General features: G+C 46.4%; 1 protein-coding gene across 39 annotated transcripts in view; it reads left to right on the forward strand.

Moving 5' to 3' along the window:
* RIMS2 (regulating synaptic membrane exocytosis 2) overlaps positions 1 to 14,103 on the forward strand; it is a 463,509-nt gene extending 449,406 nt beyond the window's left edge. For all 39 annotated transcript variants that reach the window (XM_028533564.2, XM_028533552.2, XM_028533553.2 and 36 more), the window contains 5 exons: positions 5,138 to 5,279; positions 8,920 to 9,032; positions 9,355 to 9,456; positions 10,703 to 10,842; positions 11,266 to 14,103. In XM_028533564.2, the coding sequence (XP_028389365.1) occupies positions 5,138 to 5,279; positions 8,920 to 9,032; positions 9,355 to 9,456; positions 10,703 to 10,842; positions 11,266 to 11,484 (716 nt within the window). In that variant the 3' untranslated portion in view covers positions 11,485 to 14,103. The remainder of the gene's footprint in view (positions 1 to 5,137; positions 5,280 to 8,919; positions 9,033 to 9,354; positions 9,457 to 10,702; positions 10,843 to 11,265) is intronic.
* Positions 14,104 to 18,511: the final 4,408 nt, after the last annotated feature.

Raw genomic sequence — 18,511 nt, forward strand, 5'->3', positions numbered from 1 at the left:
GGTTTGGACCGAGGTCGCCGTGACTGTAAGTTCGGCATTTCATTGTGAGCCTCGTCCTGGGGCTCAGGAGAGTTTCCAGATTGTAGCAAAGAGGACGTTCTGGTTTTTATCGTGAAGTCACTCAGGGTTTTCCGATTTTCAGATATTGTTAGGGAGCTGACCCTTTGGTAGCTTATTTAACCAAGTGGCTTACTTTGAATGCAGCAGGTGTCAAGTAAATGAGTCATCAGACCACGCTGAGCAGATGGCAGGACACCTTCTGTGTTCAGCTTGCCCTCCTGATGTTTTGCAAGTCAAGAAGTTGATTTCTAGCTGCAGGCATCTTCTCCAAATGCACGTTGGCTTAAAATACCAAATTAGGAGAGTTAGGGGTTCAAGAACTCTAACATACAATCTGGGCCTTAGTTTACCTTAGTATTTGTAAACAGCTTGATGCACACACACAAACATACACACACACTGTACATGTATATGTGTGTAGGGTGTGTATATAAACTTTTAAAAAATATATACACTTTTTAATCACAGCTGTTGAGTTCTTACAAATAATTTCAGTTGGTCCACTCCTATGGTTGCAATAAATTATTTTCATAGGTCTCTCCATTAAAAATTACCTAAAAAATTACTTATTGTTAATTACCAGTTATCACAAGTTTAACAGCTTAAAACAACCTCCATTTATTAGTTCACGGCTACGTAGGTCCCATGGGCCGTGGCCGGGTTTCCTGCTTAGGTATCACGAGGCTGGAATCGAGGTGCTGGCTGGGTCGAGTTCTTGTCTCGAGGCTCTGGAAGGTAGTCTGTTCCAGCTTCATTCAGGTGGTGGCCGCATTGAGTCCCCTGCAGCTGTAGGACTGGGGTCCCTGTTTCCTTGCCGTCAGTCAGGCCCTCTCAGCCCCTTCTGCAGGGCCCCCCCCCCCCCCAGCTTCAAGCCAGCGGCTCACTCCTCCTGGGGTTTCAGGTCTTCCCACAGACTCTTCCGGAACCTTCCAGAGAAAGCACTCTGCTTTTAAAGGACTCCTGTGGATATGTTAGGCCCGCTCTGATAATCTCCACACCTTTACGTTGACTGATTAGTAACCTGAATCACATCTGCAAAATCCCTTCTCCACGTAAAGTAGCAGAATCAATAGGCCATCTTAGAATTCTGCCGGCCGCATCCACCTTATGGAGACATTTGGTGTTTCGTAGATGCAGTTTTCAGGCTGAGTAACATGACAGAGCACTTGGAACACTAACTGAATCACCATAATGAATTATATTTAGGTTGCTATTTTTACTGTTAATGCGATGCAAAGGATTTGTGGCGCTGAGAAATACTTTTACTTTTTAAGTATCTGCAAATGTATCTGATAAAAAAGTACATTTAAAAGGCACGTTTTAAAGAGCTCTTATCAGTGCCCAGCATATTGCTTGGAGTTGTTTGGTTCCATCAGGTGATAGTGAGTAGCATTTTCGTCCTTAATATGTGCTGTTAATCGTGGTGTTAGCCATGCACTAATGATACCGACTCAGAGACTCCAGAGCTAAAAGAGATCAGAGATCATCTGTCACCCCTCCCTCTCCCCTGCCTTGTTTTGTGAATGAGGAACCAGAGTCTCAGAGAGGGGATGGGACTCAGAGAAGACACAGAGACAGCTCGCTAGTGGCAGAGATGCGCCCAGAATGCATGTTTACCGATTCCCTATCTGCTAGCAGTAATAACAGTGCCATTAATTGAAGACTTTCTGTGCATCCGGTACTAGCCTAAGCACTCTGAATTTATTCTTTTCTTTAATCCTCACAAAAATTCTATGAGACAGACATCATTCTTATCATCACCATTTCAGTTTGAGAAAACTGAGTCAAGGAGAGGGTAACTTAATCGGTGTCGCCCAGCCTGTACATGGCAGGGTGGGAGTTCAGAAAGAAGCAGTTTGACACCCGGACCTGACCTCTTCACTGCGCTCTGCTCCTCCACCCACCGCCCGCCCCGTCTGCTTCTCACAGGGCCTTCCACAGGCCGGGCAGAGTTGGTTTAGCAGCGTCTCCCTTGACTGGGGCACAGGCTACCCCTTGGTTATATTCTGACAGCAAACCCGAGCATAGCAGAGAATTTGAAGTCTGAGAACTGTGCACAAACTCCAGTTCTGCCCTTTCCTGTGTGGCTTCAGGGAGTCGTGTAACCCCCTGGGGACTTGGATGCTGTGTCTGTCAAATGGCATTGTTAAGAGTTGTTCTGAAGAGGACGCATGTAAACAGCAATCTGTAAACGAAAGAATTACGTACTCGTTATATTGTTATTCTTTGGTGAATGTCGGCTGGTTCTCACAGCAGATTTTCTCCACTTTTGCTGTGATGCAGTCAGACATTAAACGAAAAGCAAAAGATCTTTGACATTGCAAAGACCCCTAGGAATCTCACCACTTTTGAAAGTCGTGGTTCCTGCGCATAACCTCATTCCTCACTTTCAGACTTGATGGGAGTTGGACATCGCACTTGACGGTGGTTGCTAACACAGCGCTGGTCACGGGAAGGGAGCAGTCACTCAGCTGTGTGGAGAGGGCAGGACTCAGCCCTCGCCCCGCTCCCTCACACCAGCCTAGTACCTTCCATGATTCCGGTTCACACCTGGACAAATTTTTTTTCACTTTTTTTCAAGTTTTTGTTTATTTATTTTTGGAGAGAGGGGAAGGGAGGGAGAGAAACATCAATATGTGGCTGCCTCTCTAGTGCCCTCCCACTGGGGACCTGTGGGCACACACTCCACTCAGCCACACCAGCCAGGGATTTTTTGGTTTGTTTTTGTTTTTTTTTTTACTTTTTGATGTGGTCATTTGGAGATCTACTCTTTATCCCTATCCTTTTTTTCAAACATTTTATTCTTTTTGTTTTATGAGTTTTTTTGCTGCACCATTTGGAAATAAATTGCAGATAATATAACATTTCAGGTATAAGTACTTCAGCATATATCTTGTAATGACGAGGACATTTTTTTATAATACATGCCATTATCTACCTAGGAAAATCAGTAATTTTCTTCTCCCATTTAATATCAAATCTGTATTCAGATTTTCCCTACATGTCTAAAATTGATTTTAAAGTACTTTGCTTTTTATGGTTTCTTGTTTTTATTTATTTTCCCTAAAATAAATCACTCACTCATCACATTTAATAGTTATCTCTCTGTGATATTTTTAAGTCTGGAACAATTCACCTACCTTGTTTGTTTGTTTGTTTGTTTTTATGATAGTAATTATTTTAAGAGACTAAGCCAGTTCTCTTAAACAAAAAACCATGTTCTGGGTTTGCCTAATTTTTTTTATTGTGTCATTTATCTTCTTGCTCTCTCTCCTGTGTTTTTGAAAACTAGAAGCTGGTCCCAAAGACCTGATGAGAAACAGGTTGTATACTTTTGTTTGAGATGACTGGGCAGGCGGTACTGTGTGGCTGATGTCAGGAAGCGCGTGTCCGCCCCACTAGCGGTGCTGAGTTTGACCACCTGAGGGGGATGGTGGCGGCCAGGGCTCCTGGGGGTAAAGTCCGTTTTTCTCTAACAAGAAGATCTAATCTGCAGAATGATCTTATTTTATTTCTGACTCGTATGAATACCCAATGATTTTTGCATCCATCTGTGTGCCTGTTTTGAATCATTTTTCTCCCTTGGGGGTTACAAATTAGTAACTTGAAAATTTATTTATTCCTTTTACATTTCGTAACTGGCATTCCTCTGCAAAGAAGAGCTTTCTGTCCTCAATGGAGGATGCTTTATACCATCTTAAGGTCATATCAGTACAACATGTTTATGATCAATCATCTAAAATATCAGTGTTGGATAATGGAACTGAGTTGGAAATGAGTCATCGCTTTTATTTTGTACATACTTTTTAAAGCATTTTGATGAACATCAGAGTTGGAAATGGAGAGTAGGTGAAATTTAAAGCAGTGTTTCAAAATGGTAAATACTGTGAAGAGGCTTGGTGAAAAGGATTTCAACAAGTCCCTGGCAATGTCAGCAAATATTTATTGATCTAAAATGAAATGATTAATATTAGGCATTAAAAGAGCTTATTAAGTCCCCCTAGAAACTAATGACATGCATGCTCAATTCCGATAAATATTTAGACCTGACGAAAAGTAAGTTATTGCCGATAAGTGGGACCCTCGCCCTGTTGCTAGGGTGATAGTAGTCTCTCTGCTCCACCTCCCGACACGCAAAGCCTTGTTGGATGTGGGCTCAGTCTCTGGTCTGACCTCCCCCCTCACTACCACTCCACCTCGTCTGAGCGTTTGCACCTCCCTCGGCTGCCTGTCGCCATCCTCATCTGCACAGCCTTGTCCGTGCTGTTCCCCCAGTGAAAGCACTCTCTCCTTGCTTCTTCCTGTGTCTGGAGCTGCCCGTTCTGCAAACTCCGCTCAAATTCCCCACGTCCTCTGTGAAGAAGCCCCTCCTCCCCACCTCTCAGGTAGCGCTTCTGCCTCTGTCCCAGCGCTTCTGCCTCTGTCCCATCTGCGGTCCTTGACTCGGTTTCCTGTTTGGAGGACATAACTGACCAAAACTTAAAAAGCTCTGTTTACATGACATTTCTGGCTTTTTGTATTCCTTTGAGAATCTCTCTGAAAGTTTCCAGCAGATGTGAAACTGTTACCAAACAGGGCTGTCTCCTTTGTGTAGCTTGCTTTGCCTTCCAGTATCAGTCACCCTACAAAAATAGGTTTTCTTGTGAAAGTTAAGGCTGCAATTGAGTATTGCCACCTGTTCTTTGGAAAGAATGTGAAGGCTTAGTTATATGACAAAGAGAAAGGAAAAAGAAAAAGACAGGTATAAATGAATCTTGCATTTAAATATCACAATAAAAACAAAGCTTATTTTATTTTCCGTAGGTTCAGCCTTTCTGTTCCTTTTGTTACCAGTTTGAACACTGTTTTAAATGGAAATAAAACAATGGTATTTTGTGCTTCTTGAAGACTTTTAGAAAATTTTCATCCCACTCAACAAGACACTGTTTGAAAAACCTTTTCTGCCTTTCTCCTTAATAAAAGTGCTTTGTGTTTGCACAGTTGTTTTCTGCCGAGAACCTCCGAGTGTTGGCTCCTGCTCTTTGTCACCAGGTGGTGATGACAAAGCTCTCGCCCCTTTTGTCTTGTGTCTGTGCAGAAGCAGGGGGCAAGAAGCTGCGGAGCACCGTGCAGAGGAGCACAGAAACGGGCCTGGCGGTGGAAATGAGGAACTGGATGACGCGGCAGGCGAGCCGGGAGTCCACCGATGGCAGCATGAACAGCTACAGCTCGGAAGGAAAGTGAGTGGGGCTGGCCGTGCCTGCGCCCTTCCGCGCCCGCCTCTCCGCTCTCACGAAACCCAGCTCCCACTCTCTGCAGCACCTTCTTAGTTTTCACTGGCTCGCATGCCGTGAGGGGGACTTTTGCTCAGCTGCCACTGAGAATTGTGACGTATCTGGCTTTTCACATCAAGGGAAATAGGTCTGCAGATAAAATGTCTTGCTTTAATGGCAAGATGCTAAAATGTGACTTTCGCAGTGCATGCAAATAAAAATTTTCCCTAGCTTGAATAATACACATAAAAGCACAGAAGTAATAAGCACTCATGCCACACACTCTGTGAACAGTGCTGATTTTTAAAATATTTGCTCTAAGAGTGACTACTGAAAAGTGTGGAATACTGGTACATACTTAGTTCCATGCAGTAACAAACAGTTCGGATAAATGTAATTAGACAGAAAGGAATGCCGCAGAGAGAATTGGTGAGCCTTTCCTGTGTGGTTATCGTGTAGCTTCCCCTTGAATCATCTGTACCTGAGATATTTTTAAAGCATTTGTAAAGATTGTGTGGCCTCACCACCAAGAAATTAACAATAGTTAGCAGCTGCAGGTCAGTAGATGGGTGCGTCGATGGCGTTGATAGAGCAGAGTGGGGCTTCCTGCCTTCACCCCGTTGCATCAGATGTTTAGACAGCATCTGTGGGGCCGGCTCACAGAGGTGAGGCTGCAGGCACTGTGGGCGGAGTACCATGGTAAGCCCTCCGGATCATCCGGCTGGCACGATTATATAAACGCAAAGGATGTGTATGGTTTCCATGCATTTATGAATAAGGTTATGTGGGGTACTTACAGAAACGGGAAAATGTTTGGATTAACCGTACATTTGGAAATTAAGGTTGGGGCAGAAGTAGATTTGGTGTTAAGGATGTCTCCGAAGGGACGGAGATTCAAGTAAAAAGGAAATGTGCACTGCAAAGCACAACATCACACCTGTTTGGGACATCGAAATGTTTACACGGCCCCTGCACTTCAGATGTTCGCAGTCTCATTGGAGGACTGGTACCAGCATGCAGAGGTTCGCTCACCAGAGGGAGCCCAGAACTTCTGGTGCCCCAGGCACTGAGCCGTGGGCTGGCGGTATGAGCCACACGAGGGAGCCGAGTCAGTTGGTGGTTAAGACCGTGGGCTTCACCATCACGTGGGCTTCAGTTCTCATCTGGCCGTTGTTTGGGCGGGGAGGGGGGTGGTACTACAGGAACTTGAGAGAGCTTCTAGGCTTCATTTTAATTAATTGATTGAGCTTAGCAAGTATCCATTAAGTGCTGACAACACCCCAGGCACTGTTCTAGGTGCTGGAGATGGACCAGTGAACAAAACAGGAGAAAAGGGACAAGCTCTCCTTTCACCAGACTCTCAGTGTAGTAGGCAAGGCAGCCCTTAAAGAAGAAAAATCAGTAAACTGTGGAGTAGATCAGGTAGTATAAGTTCTAAGGTGGAAAACAAAGACGGAGAGAGATGTGAGAGGGTATAGGTGGGGTTTCATGGGGGGTAGACAGTGAAGGGACACACTGAAGTAAAAATCTGAAGGAGGCGGGTGAACATCTGGGTATTGCGGGAGGAACGTTCCATGCAGAAGTGGCACAGAGACCCTGAGGCAGGAGCCACCTGGCGTCAGCAAGGGAGGCGGCCCTGTGGAGCAGGGACGAGAGTAGCAACAGCCTGGGAGTTGGGATATGGCGAGCTGGGGTGGACAGTCTGTGTCGTCTTTACACGTTATTGAAAGGTACTGCTTTTACTCTGAGAGGGCTGAGAAGTCAGTGGAGGGTGTCGAGCAGAGGCCTGACAGCTGAAAGAGGGTTCTGACTGCTGTGAGAACCATGGTGGCAGCAGGGAGACCAATCAGAGAGCTGTAGCAGAAATGCAGAAGACTGGAAATGATGGCTTGGGCCAGAGTGGCAGCCTTAGTGGGGTCAGATTCTAGGTGTGTTTTGACAATAGAACCAATAAGATTTGTTGATACATTTGCTGTAACTAATGAGAGAAAGAGAGTGTATTGGTTTTCTATGGCTGCCATAAAAGACCCCAAGACGAGATGGCTTAAACAACAGAAATCTATTTTCTCGTAGTTCTGGATCAAGACGAAGGAATGAGCAGGGTTGTCTCCTGAGGCCTCTCTCCTTGCCTTGCAGGTGGCCGCCTTCTCACTGAGGCCCCCCTTGGCCTTCCCTCTGTGGGTGCACGTCTCTGGTGTCTCTCCTTATAAGGATACCGGTCGTATTAGATTAAGGCCCCAGCCTTAGGACCTCATTCAATCTCAAGTACCTCTTTAAAGGCCTTGTCTCCACACAGCCATCCTGGGGGTTAAGGCTTCACCATATGACTTGCAGCAGGGGTGAGGGGGGCACACAATTCAATCTATAACAAAGAGGAAGGACCACTCCAAGCTTGAGCAATTGATAGGGTGAAATTTCAGGTTGATACATTGACCCTCTGAGGGGAACAGAGTTAGAGGTTGGTTTGTTTGGGATTTGGGACAAGTTCTATATCAGTTTCGCATTAGACATGTTGACTAATATGTCTAATGGAAAACTGATGTCTGTGTCAGGTATGTCTGTGACACATATGTTGGCAGATATGTTGACAGAGCAGTTAGAATACAGGTCCAGGGTCCAAGGGAGAGTTCCAGGCTGGAGGTGTCAACCTAGGTCATATCAGCATAGATGGTGTTTAAAGCCAGGAGACCGGATGAGACTCCTGAGGGAACTGGGGCTCGGAAATGAAATGACGAGAGGTCCAAGGATCGAGCTCCCAGTGTCTGGTGGTGGAGCCAGTAAAGGAGTCGGGGGTAGAGGGCCGAAAAGAGGGCCAGAGCAGGGGAGAGTCTGGGAAACAAGGTGTGGAAAGGGTCTCAAGGGAGAAGCAGAGGTTGATTGTGTCAAATGATGCCGTTAGATTAGTATGAATTAGTATAGAGTGTTAGCAGTTCGATTTACCACTGCGGCTATTATGTAACCTTGATCTGAGAAATTGTAGTGGAGTAGGGAAAAACAGAGCAAGGAAAAGAGCAAGGAAAACCTAGAATTCCGAGGGAGGGTGAGAGGAATGAAACGGAAGACGGCACGTGGAGACAGGTCTTTCGAGAAGTTTTGGGAGAGGAGGAGCGGGGTGGTGCAGGCGAGGAGAGTGGGGCGAGGGGAAGGGGTTTCTTTCAAAGTGGACGAAATAACGGTATGTTTGCGTGACGGTGGGAGTGATCCAAAAAAAGTGTCTTCATCTGTGAAATGGGTTAAATAATAGAACCTGTCTCATAGTGCAGCCAGGATGATTAAATATGGTAACGCCAGTTATGCAGTAAGCGTTCCCTATGTACTGATCGCCACTGATAGAAACCACAGTCCGTGTCTGCGGACAGGGAAGAGAAAGACGCACAGAGGCCTGCAGTCCAGTGTGACGGGCACTGCTGGTGACACACACGGGCTGCTGGAGGATCGGGAGGGCGAACCACGGGAGGTGGAGCGGGGTGTTGGGATCCAATTAATGTCAGTGGCAAAATAGTGGTACCAAGTGCTCCTGCCCCGATAAGGGGCCACAGGGAAACCGGGGCTGCCTGAATGCAAGCAGGGGTTCAGGGTTTAACCCCGTATGTCATTTTGCTTCTAGTCTGATTTTCCCCGGGGTCCGCCTGGCCTCTGACAGCCAGTTCAGTGACTTTCTGGATGGCCTCGGCCCTGCCCAGCTGGTGGGGCGTCAGACTCTGGCTACGCCTGCAATGGGTAAGCATTTCTGTCTCGTGGTTTTGTTTTTCTTTTAGATCGTTGAAAATCACATTCTCTGGTTTCCCAGGACTTTTCACAGTATCATCAGCAGAAATGAGTATTTTATATTTTAGCAGTTAAAAAATTTTTCAACTGAACTTTTTTCCATTTCATTTATATGCTTTTTAAAGCGAGCTATCATTGGTAAAATTGTAAATACAGTATGAATTTGGGAAGATACATGGGAAAGGGGAAAGGGATGCTCAGCCAGGGCCTTGGGCACAGCGTGTTTCACTGATGTACCACTGAGTCCTGCTTGTCTTTCCTCGCACACCTCTAGGTGACATCCAGGTGGGAATGATGGACAAGAAGGGACAGTTGGAGGTGGAGATCATTCGGGCCCGTGGCCTTGTTGTAAAACCAGGTTCCAAGACACTGCCAGGTAAAAAGCAGCAGAGATTCTTCTATTACCACTCAAGCGGACTGGCGGGCACGGCATGCGTTGTTAAATGAGCCCCTGTGTGGTAGAAACCAGCGCAGAATGAGTACTGCTGCACTTAGGTACCGCATTTTGCACGGCACGTCCGGAAGTAGTTCTTTTTCCCGTTAGCTGGTGTTTCGTAGTAGTCTTCAGTTTACCTGGAACTTCAGAATTCCCCTTGGGATCCTTAGGGCCCTGGAATTAGAATAAAAACAGATAGGGGCCCAAAGCAGCATAAGCCGATGTACGCAGGGCATTGTCAGTATAAGACCTTCACAGGAAGTAGTTCGTGCGGGGAGGAAGGCATGCGCCGAGGCGCCGGTAGCGTGGGAAGTGCCAGAGCCCAGCTGCTCTGTGCAGACGTGTGCGTCATCGGGTCGGATGTACGGAACGGTTCTCCTGAGTCTGAAACTCGGTTTCTCACCTCAGCACCTCCGCTGGCTGGTTGTAATTTTGCATCTCTTAACTTTGCTATCCTTGCAGAAATTCTAAATCATAATGTATATGACCTATTGTACAACCTTGCGGTGGTGATTAAGGCAAGTGTGTGTAGGAAGGTCTTGGAGATAGGCCACTCTACTGTAAAGAATAAAATAATGCCCACATGCATGCAAATGCTTTTATGAAGGAAGAGTGTGTCGGACAAATTTCTAGCTATGGAATCCGTAATTAGTTGCCTCTTTCCAGCTAACTGGGGCATGTTACATAACACCTCACCCTGTACCCACACCACCATCAGTTAACAAACCCTTTAGTGTTTACTAAACAAATTTACTATCCAAAAAAAAAACCCTTTTGAGCAATAAATAAGTGATTTATGAGTGTGGGTGAGTAAAACAATATGGCTTCAAGTGTGTTTAATTAGACTTAAGTATTAAAAAATGAAAGATTAAGACGTCTCCCTTGAATGTTATTAGGGACTAGAAGCATTTCACCTTAATTTAATGCAGACTTCAAATGTATTTAACCCGTTGATGGCAAAATAGTAATCAGCTCAGAGGCTAGGCCAGCGCTGCCCAAAACTGCCCGGGTAGCTGGTGGTGGCCTGGCATTGACCGAACGATGCTGACGTGATGCGGAGAGGCTGGGGACTTTGGGCTGCCGGTCCCCCCAGGCTGAGGGTGCCTGGTCGCAGGTGTCACCCAGAGTTGGGTGTTCGTTAACCACCGCTCACCCCTTACCTCTCCCCTGTGTTTTCTGTCCCAAGCACCGTACGTGAAGGTGTATCTGCTCGATAACGGAGTCTGCGTAGCCAAAAAGAAAACAAAAGTGGCAAGAAAAACGCTGGAACCCCTATACCAGCAGCTGTTGTCTTTCGAAGAAAGCCCCCAAGGGAAGGTTTTACAGGTATTGACTGACTTGTTTATCCCTGACCTAAGGAAACACTTTCCTGGGGTCAGACCTTCCAGCCAGCATCTTTACTTCCCGTATTCTTCCCTGTTCCCCACACTGGAAATTCCTGGGAAGCTTCGAAGCCCCGGCTAGTGCTGTAAAGCTGTAGACAGTGTTGTTCCCTTCCAAGTGAGGTCCAGACTTGCAAACCGCCGTCACGCATAAATGCCAGCCTTCCTGGATTGCTGTCTGGTTTCACCCTTCACAGTCTTCCTCGTGCACCTTTGCACTCTAGTCATGAGAGACGACCACCCAGCGGTCAGTGTGGCTGTTTAACCTGGTGTTTGGCGTGAGCACGTTAACTGAATGTAGTTTAATGTACAAGTTTTTGTGTGCGTGGTAATACTGACATTACTCTCCTTTCTATTTTGCCAATAGATCATTGTCTGGGGAGACTATGGCCGCATGGATCACAAATCTTTTATGGGAGTGGCCCAGATACTTTTGGATGAACTGGAGCTATCCAATATGGTGATTGGATGGTACAAACTTTTCCCCCCTTCCTCCCTGGTAGATCCAACCTTGGCCCCTCTGACGAGAAGAGCTTCCCAATCGTCTCTGGAAAGTTCAACCGGACCTTCTTACTCTCGTTCATAGCAGCTGTAAAACTGTTGTCATAGCAACCAGCGTTACAAAAAAAAATCACAGGTCGCTAACCCTGGTAACACTGCATGCTTAATGTTGTGTCTTCTGAGCCCGTTTCTAGGGATACAAAGCGATCCTGTGTTCTCAGAGGAAGTCGCACACATTGTGCCCTACAGAAGGCCCTCAGGTGAAAGAGCAGAGCTATGAAGAACTGTCAGGTCTGGAGTTCAGTTAACACTCAAATTTTGGTCCAATCTGAAGCCATGGATTAATCTCAAAGAATCAGTCAGTTTCATGCAACAAAAGCCCTTTTCAATGGCACCTTTATATTTTTATCGTTCCTTTTTCTTCATTTCTCTTGACCCCAAAGCCCTGCTATGCCACACAAACGGAGCTCTACAGCCACTAAGCCATGTTACAGGTCAAGGAGCAAAGTCCTAGGAAGCATCAGGTGAAAAGCAGGAGACCAAAGAAGTGGTCCGGGACAAACCGTCAGCCCTCCCCTGGACGGCGACCAGGAGCAGCCGGGCCGGCGTGAGCGGCGGCCGGCACCAGAGCTCCAGCGGGCGCGTCATTCTGTAACGCCAGGACGTGTGGGACACTGGGAAACAGAACTCCGTGGCGACACTGTACTGAATGAAATTAATGAACCTTTTTTTGCATGGACACAGATTAGCTGAATACTTAAATTATTTTCTTGGGGCTGCAACTTGCAAAAAAAATAAAAATCAGCCATTTTCAACAATTTATATTATTTTTAAAAGTAAATTTCACTAATGCATGGTTTTAAAAAGGGGAGAGAATGCAACAGGGTGATACAAAGACACACCATGTTTATTCTTTAAACTATAAATCACAGTCTGTGTTTTGGCAGACATTACAAATGAAAATACTTTCTAGAAAATACTTAAAATTCTCTTTATGTGACAAATAAGTATATATTCAATTTCTTCCACGTTAAATATACAAATCTAATGAAGTTCAATATGTGCAAATTGTCCACATCTTTTTTCCCCTCCTCCCTCTCTTAATCTTTTATTTTCTTTCTCCCTACCAGAGTGAACATTATATTAAAAAATGGCGAGTTTTTGACCTGATACTCTCTGTACCCCACTTTTGATTCAGAGCTGTAGATGCTTCTGAATTCACAAATTTCTCAAGGGAAACAATATTTAAGAGCTTTCTTTCTTTCAAGCATGTTGGGAAGGATTTTGCAACATGACTTGGGAGTGCATTAAAGTAAGTCAGCATGTGTTTGAGAAAGAAGACATTTGAACTTTTGCAATCTATGGTACAGTGCATGGTGATTTTATTTTCACCTTCACAATTTAGTTTACAGGAAAATTCTAAGTTCACGTGGCCATGGTAATGTCTAATACATTTGTTTTTAGCACCAGCATCATTCATACAGGGGTCAAAGCATTATTTCTAGACAGGCTTAGGTTGCGTTTTTTAATTAATTAAAGCAATTTCTTGAGCCGTTTTCCATTTACTGTGTGAATAGAAACACCGCTAAAACTCTGGAGCCCCGAGACACGGCTGTTTATTAATTCATTTTTCTGTAGCAAATTCAATTTTGCACAAGTTATATTTCTAAAGAAATGTAGTAAACAGGAATTTACAACCAATCATTTTAAGGCTCCAATTTTTGGGCGACTCGAAGAAAGTCAATCTGCCTATTAGTTCTTTGAAGCCATCACAGAAAGTCTACGCACAAATCCCCCCAAAGTCAGACCCCAGCCTTTGAGTTTACAGACAGTCGTTACCACCATCAGGGGGTGCTGCAAGGTCAGATTTCTCTTGCGTTCCCTTGTTTAGAGGAAAAGCTGCTGGTGAACGTGATACGCCGCCCACCCTTTCTGTTTCTTCGTGTACACTGTGATAGCATGTTCCCACAAGTTGATTTGCGTTTCTTGCGATAACTTTTGAAATCCACATACCATTTCTTGAAACCAACGCCATGCACAAAAACTGCTTTTTCTTTTCCTTTTTAAATTCAGTGCTGACCATTAAAAACTATCATGCCTGATATGGTGCAAAAGTTAAAATGAGTATCACGAAAAATGCCTTCTCTTTATGTGGTGCAATATGAACTCACCGAGACTGTGTCTTGGCATTCTGAGATCGGTGATGGCCCCGGGGAAAGCTGATCGAAGAGTGAGTAAAACTTCACTGAAATAATTTAGACACTTGTGTACCAGCAACAATTGGTTTAATAGACCTGTAGTGTCTATACTCTCCCTTAGAATAAACGTTTACCATTTTCCTGATACTAAGGCACAGTCACATAATCTTTTGTGCATATTCCTATATAAATTATTTCTAATTTTAATAAGAAGGACATGACTGTATGGAATATTTGTACATACTCGTCATTATGCAGTATTTATTTAAAAGTTGGTGTTTTTTTTAATTTTCACATGTCTGTACCTCGACTTGTGGTTTAGTCGTGTAAATAGCACCGCTCCGGCGACCACCGCTGCCCTGTACATAGTGTGTTTGAAAAGTAAAGGGAATTCCAGTTGGGGAAAAAAAAAGGGCAGATTAGTCCTGTAACGAACACCAACTAATGTAAATCAAATTCATTCTGGTGATGGTATTTAACACTTTAAATAAAACATTTTCTTTACAGACGTTGTATGCATGCCTTTCTCTGGCCTCTCCCCCGACACACCCCCGAGCCTGCTGCAGCTTGCTCCCTGAACCCCGCCATTTAACGGCAACGAGAGGATCCCCTCTACCTCCCACAGCAGAAGCAGACTGCTGGTCTTAGCAGATAGCCTTCAGTAGAGCCTTTCTTTAAAGTGCTGGAGGATTTCTGCTCAGATCGTTAACACTTGCCAGTTTAAAAAAAAAACTTGTCATTCCAGATTGGGGTACTTGGATTAAATGACTCAGCAGCTCACAGGGTTTGTGAGGAAAGTGGGTGCGATTGCTGAGTCAGTGTGGCCGCCACAGAGAGCAGACTCGCCGAGAGTCACGGGCATGCTCTGGTTTCCTGGGTGACAGTTGACTTTACCCTCTGTTTCCACTGAGGTGTCAGCTCAGCTGTGGTGGGGGGAGGGGCAGGGCAAAGGAATAACAGGACCCAGATTTCCGCCTTCGTCATGTTCATGAATGGCCGGTGACACAGGAAGTACACTGGATCATAAAGCACAGAGACTGGAAAGCAGTGAGGTGACTCGAGGTGTGATAGTCCAGGAAGGAAGGGACTGAGGCTGGACCTGGGAAGCACCCGTGGGAACAACAAAGCAGGGTTGGAAATAAAGCTGGGACAAAATGTAACTACATGTGTAAAGTTTTTTACAAGAATGTTGGTGCCACTAAACAAAACAAATGTTGGAGGAGAGGTATGTTTCAGGGCTGAGGAAGGAAATGGTGAATGTAGGTAAAGATATGTTGGGCTTATACTTCTATAAGTAAAAAAGGTTTCTACCTTGATGATAGCTGAAGTGTAGCTTAAGCGTGAGGGGAAAAAAGTCGGACTGGCCTGTTGTATCAGTCAGGCCAGGCCAGGTGATGCTGCAATAACGAGAGCCACAGTAAAATCCCAGTAGCTTGAAACAATGGCTTATTTGTAGTTCATGCTCCATGGCCTCTGCTGTTCAGCGGTGAGACTGTTCACCCTAATTTCTCCAGGATGCAGTTTAACGGGGGCTCCATCTCTACATAGTCTCGCTGATCACCAAGACTGGGAGAGGCACTTGACAAACCCAGGGCCGGCTCGTGAAGCTGCTGCCCAGAAGCAACAAATGGTACTTTAGCTCACATTGCAGTGGCAATAGTAGGTCGTGTGATCATTCCCGAGATAAAGTGCATGCAAAGAAACAATTCTACATGTGCCTCTGGCAAAAGAACTGCCACTTGTGAACCACCATCCTGAGTCCTGTATTACCCAGAGCAGAGGGGATCAAGAGGGAGCAGTAGATGCAATCTTGTGTGTGAGCAAAGCTCTAAGGACAGAACCTCAAGGAATACTCTCATAGGCCAGTAGGAAGAACACATATTTAAGGAGGCAAAATAAAAACAGAAACGCAACGCCCTGGCTGGCGTAGCTCAGTGGATTGAGCGCAGGCTGCAAACCAAAGCATCGCAGGTTCGATTCCCAGTCAGGGTACATGCCTGGGTTGCAGGCCACGGCCCCCAGCAACCGCACATTGATGTTTCTCTCTCTCTGTCTCTCTCTCTTTCTCCCTCCCTTCCCTCTCTAAAAATAAATAAAATCTTTAAAAACCTTTTAAAAAAAGAAAGTATAAAAAAGTAAAGTCTTAAAACTTATAAAAAAAAAACAGAAACGCAAAGGGCCCAGCTTAGTCTAGGGCCACATCTGTATGAAGCATCCCAGGAAAGTTCCTCACTGTCAAATCTAGAGATAAGTCAAAGAAGCTGAGGCCAAGGAAAAGCCATCAGGTCTGACCTTGAAGGAGGTGTGGCTGACCTCTGAGAGAGGTGCTCCTGCTCTGGGAGCATGGGGACCAGGTATGAAGCCAGGTTGAGGAGGGAGTGATCAAAAATGGAGGCCGAGCCTAAGACTGGAAAAAGTGAAGGGAAAGTAAGATGGTTGCTTGAGGTGGCAGCACGATCAAAGCAGCTTGGCTAAATGAAATCCGACAGGCTTTCATTCGTTCATTCAGCAAATGTTTATTGAGCATTTTACTCTTGCAAACACAGTTTTAGGAGCTGGAGAGAGAGCAAAGATAAATTTTCTGTTCCCATGGAGCTTATCTTGCAGTGGAGGCGGACACGATAAACAAGTGAACGCAGAAATGAATGAGTGGAAAAGATCATTCCCAGTCACATGTAGTTCTTCCTTTCCTTCTGAAAGGAAGTGATCGGGTGGGTGAGGAGTGTGGGCTGAAGGGTCGATCCTAGACTTGTCAGAGGGCTTCTCAGGAGGCGGTGACGTGTAAGCTGACATTCAGACAAGAAGCATCCACCAAGCAAGGAGTCACCAAGCAAGGAGTCAGAGCTGCAGTGTTCCATGACAGGCAGAGCTCTGAAGGAAGTGCCAACTTTTCACAGAAAGCAGGGATTAAAAGGAAAATTAAAAATTGCCAGGTGTGTGTGTGTGTGTGTGTGTGTGTGAGAGAGAGAGAGAGAGTGAGAGAATACAGCAAACGAAGGTTCTAGAAGGCACCTTCTCAATACACAGTATTCTTTAGTTTAGAAGCATATGCCTTCTCCCTCAGGTAACCCTCCACAGAACCAGCTTGGTTGTTTGGGAAAGATTGCTGCAGGGTAGAGCTGCTGAGGTAGGTTCTTTCTCAGTGTTTTGTATTGTGCAGACTATTCCTTTTTCAAGTTTTTGAACCAGCCCTTACTGGCTTACCATGAAATACCTTTTATACCTGCATTCTCCTGAGTTTCAGGTTTGCGGAACGTGGTCAAACATTTGTATGAGCTCGACCTTTCTCCATGTCACTGTGGGTGCATGGCACACGTTCCCGGGCCTGCTCTTCTGCCCACGTGGGTTTTTAAAGGAGAAGCTTAAACACATCAGTGCAGAGCTCCATCGCCGGCGCCTGTGGCCTGAGGAGATGGGAGAGGTCGTTATGGCCGTTCAGCCGGAATGAGACTGCGACGCTGCAAAGAGATTAATCTGCATCAATGTATTTCTATTGATTCCTACTATGTGCTTATTGTCCCCCCCCCCCCCGCCCTCCCCTGCTGTCACATAAGCTCCTTGCAGGCAGGACATCTGCCTGCTTCCTGCACTGAGTACATACAGTCCAGCTCCCAGAGCAGCGCCGCCCGCGGAGAAAGTGCTCAGTAAATGCTGAGGGAACCCATGTGTCCCATGCGTGCTGTGGGACCCCGACAGGAAGGAGGGCTTTCTCTCGGGATCGCCCCAAAGGGAGTCAGTTCCCATGCGCGAGGGCCGGTCTCAGGACTTGTTAAACGACTTCCTTCTGTCCGCCAGCCCTGACGTCCAGAGAAGGCAGTGGAGACTCAGGAGGATGGGGGTGGGGGACACCCTTCCCTGAGCCGTTTCAGCACCAGCGATAGAAGGGTGTCCCCTGCGGGGTCCATTCTGAGAGGAGGGAGTCAGAATGCATTATGCTGATGAGGCCACGGCTACGTGTTCCTGCTCCTGTCGTGTGTGTGGTGAAGCAGTAGAGTGTTTTACAGTCAACCCTTTTGTCACCAAGGCCTCCAAACACCCTGGGGGTAAGCAGCATCCCCGTTTTACAGGCAGGTTGACCGCCACTAGTGGATGGTTTAATATGGCGCTGCTGGTGGCTACTGTGGTCTGGAGAGAAAGGCTGCAGCCACCGCAGCGAAGGAACCAGGGAAGGGTGGCAGCCCCAGGAGCCCTCCCCGGGTGCAGGCAGGATCACCAGCAATACCAGGAGGGGCCGGCAGAGGGCGCGGCTGAGAGAGACAAGGTGAGGTCAGGGGCTGCAGCTAGGTCTCCCACGCTGCGGCTTTGTTTCAGTACGCCAGCAATTTGGGGGAATCTTGGGCCAGGAGGGTTGGAAAGGCAAATGCTGCTTTCAGTGCCTGTGTCGCGGAAGGAAATGGACTTCGAGCCGAGCTGAGCACTGGGCAGGGGGGCGCGGGTGGGTGACCCGGACCTGCACAACTGTTGCCTCACTCACAACCCCCACTGGGCCCCAAATTCCAATAAACAGAGAAGGGAAAGCAGAATAGGGTCAGTGATTGTCAAAAGTCTCTCTGCTAAATCTAATTTAAAACAAAAAAAAGTTGTGAGCGGTCAGCATGGGAAGGAGCCCGTTCTCTGCAGGGCTGTGGTGAGGAAGGGGGGTCAAGGACACACTTCAAGAGAGAGGACGGGTTGTCTGCCGTCCAAGCAGTGTCCTCTCCCCCTGGAGGGGCCAGGAGGGTCTCACATTTTCCAGCTCTATGCTCCAACAGGCTGGGCGCGCCATTCTCTTCAGCAGAGCAGAACCCAGACGAGCCTGGTCCGCATGGGCCTGTATCCTTCCCGAAATGCTGCAACCAGGCTCTCCTTGTCCCCATGTCCCCATGTCCCCATGCCTTGGAAGGTGCGCCAGGCAAATGCTGAGTGCTTTCACTC

This window comes from Phyllostomus discolor, chromosome 7 (assembly GCF_004126475.2).
Source record: "Phyllostomus discolor isolate MPI-MPIP mPhyDis1 chromosome 7, mPhyDis1.pri.v3, whole genome shotgun sequence".
Classification (NCBI taxonomy): domain Eukaryota; kingdom Metazoa; phylum Chordata; class Mammalia; order Chiroptera; family Phyllostomidae; genus Phyllostomus; species Phyllostomus discolor.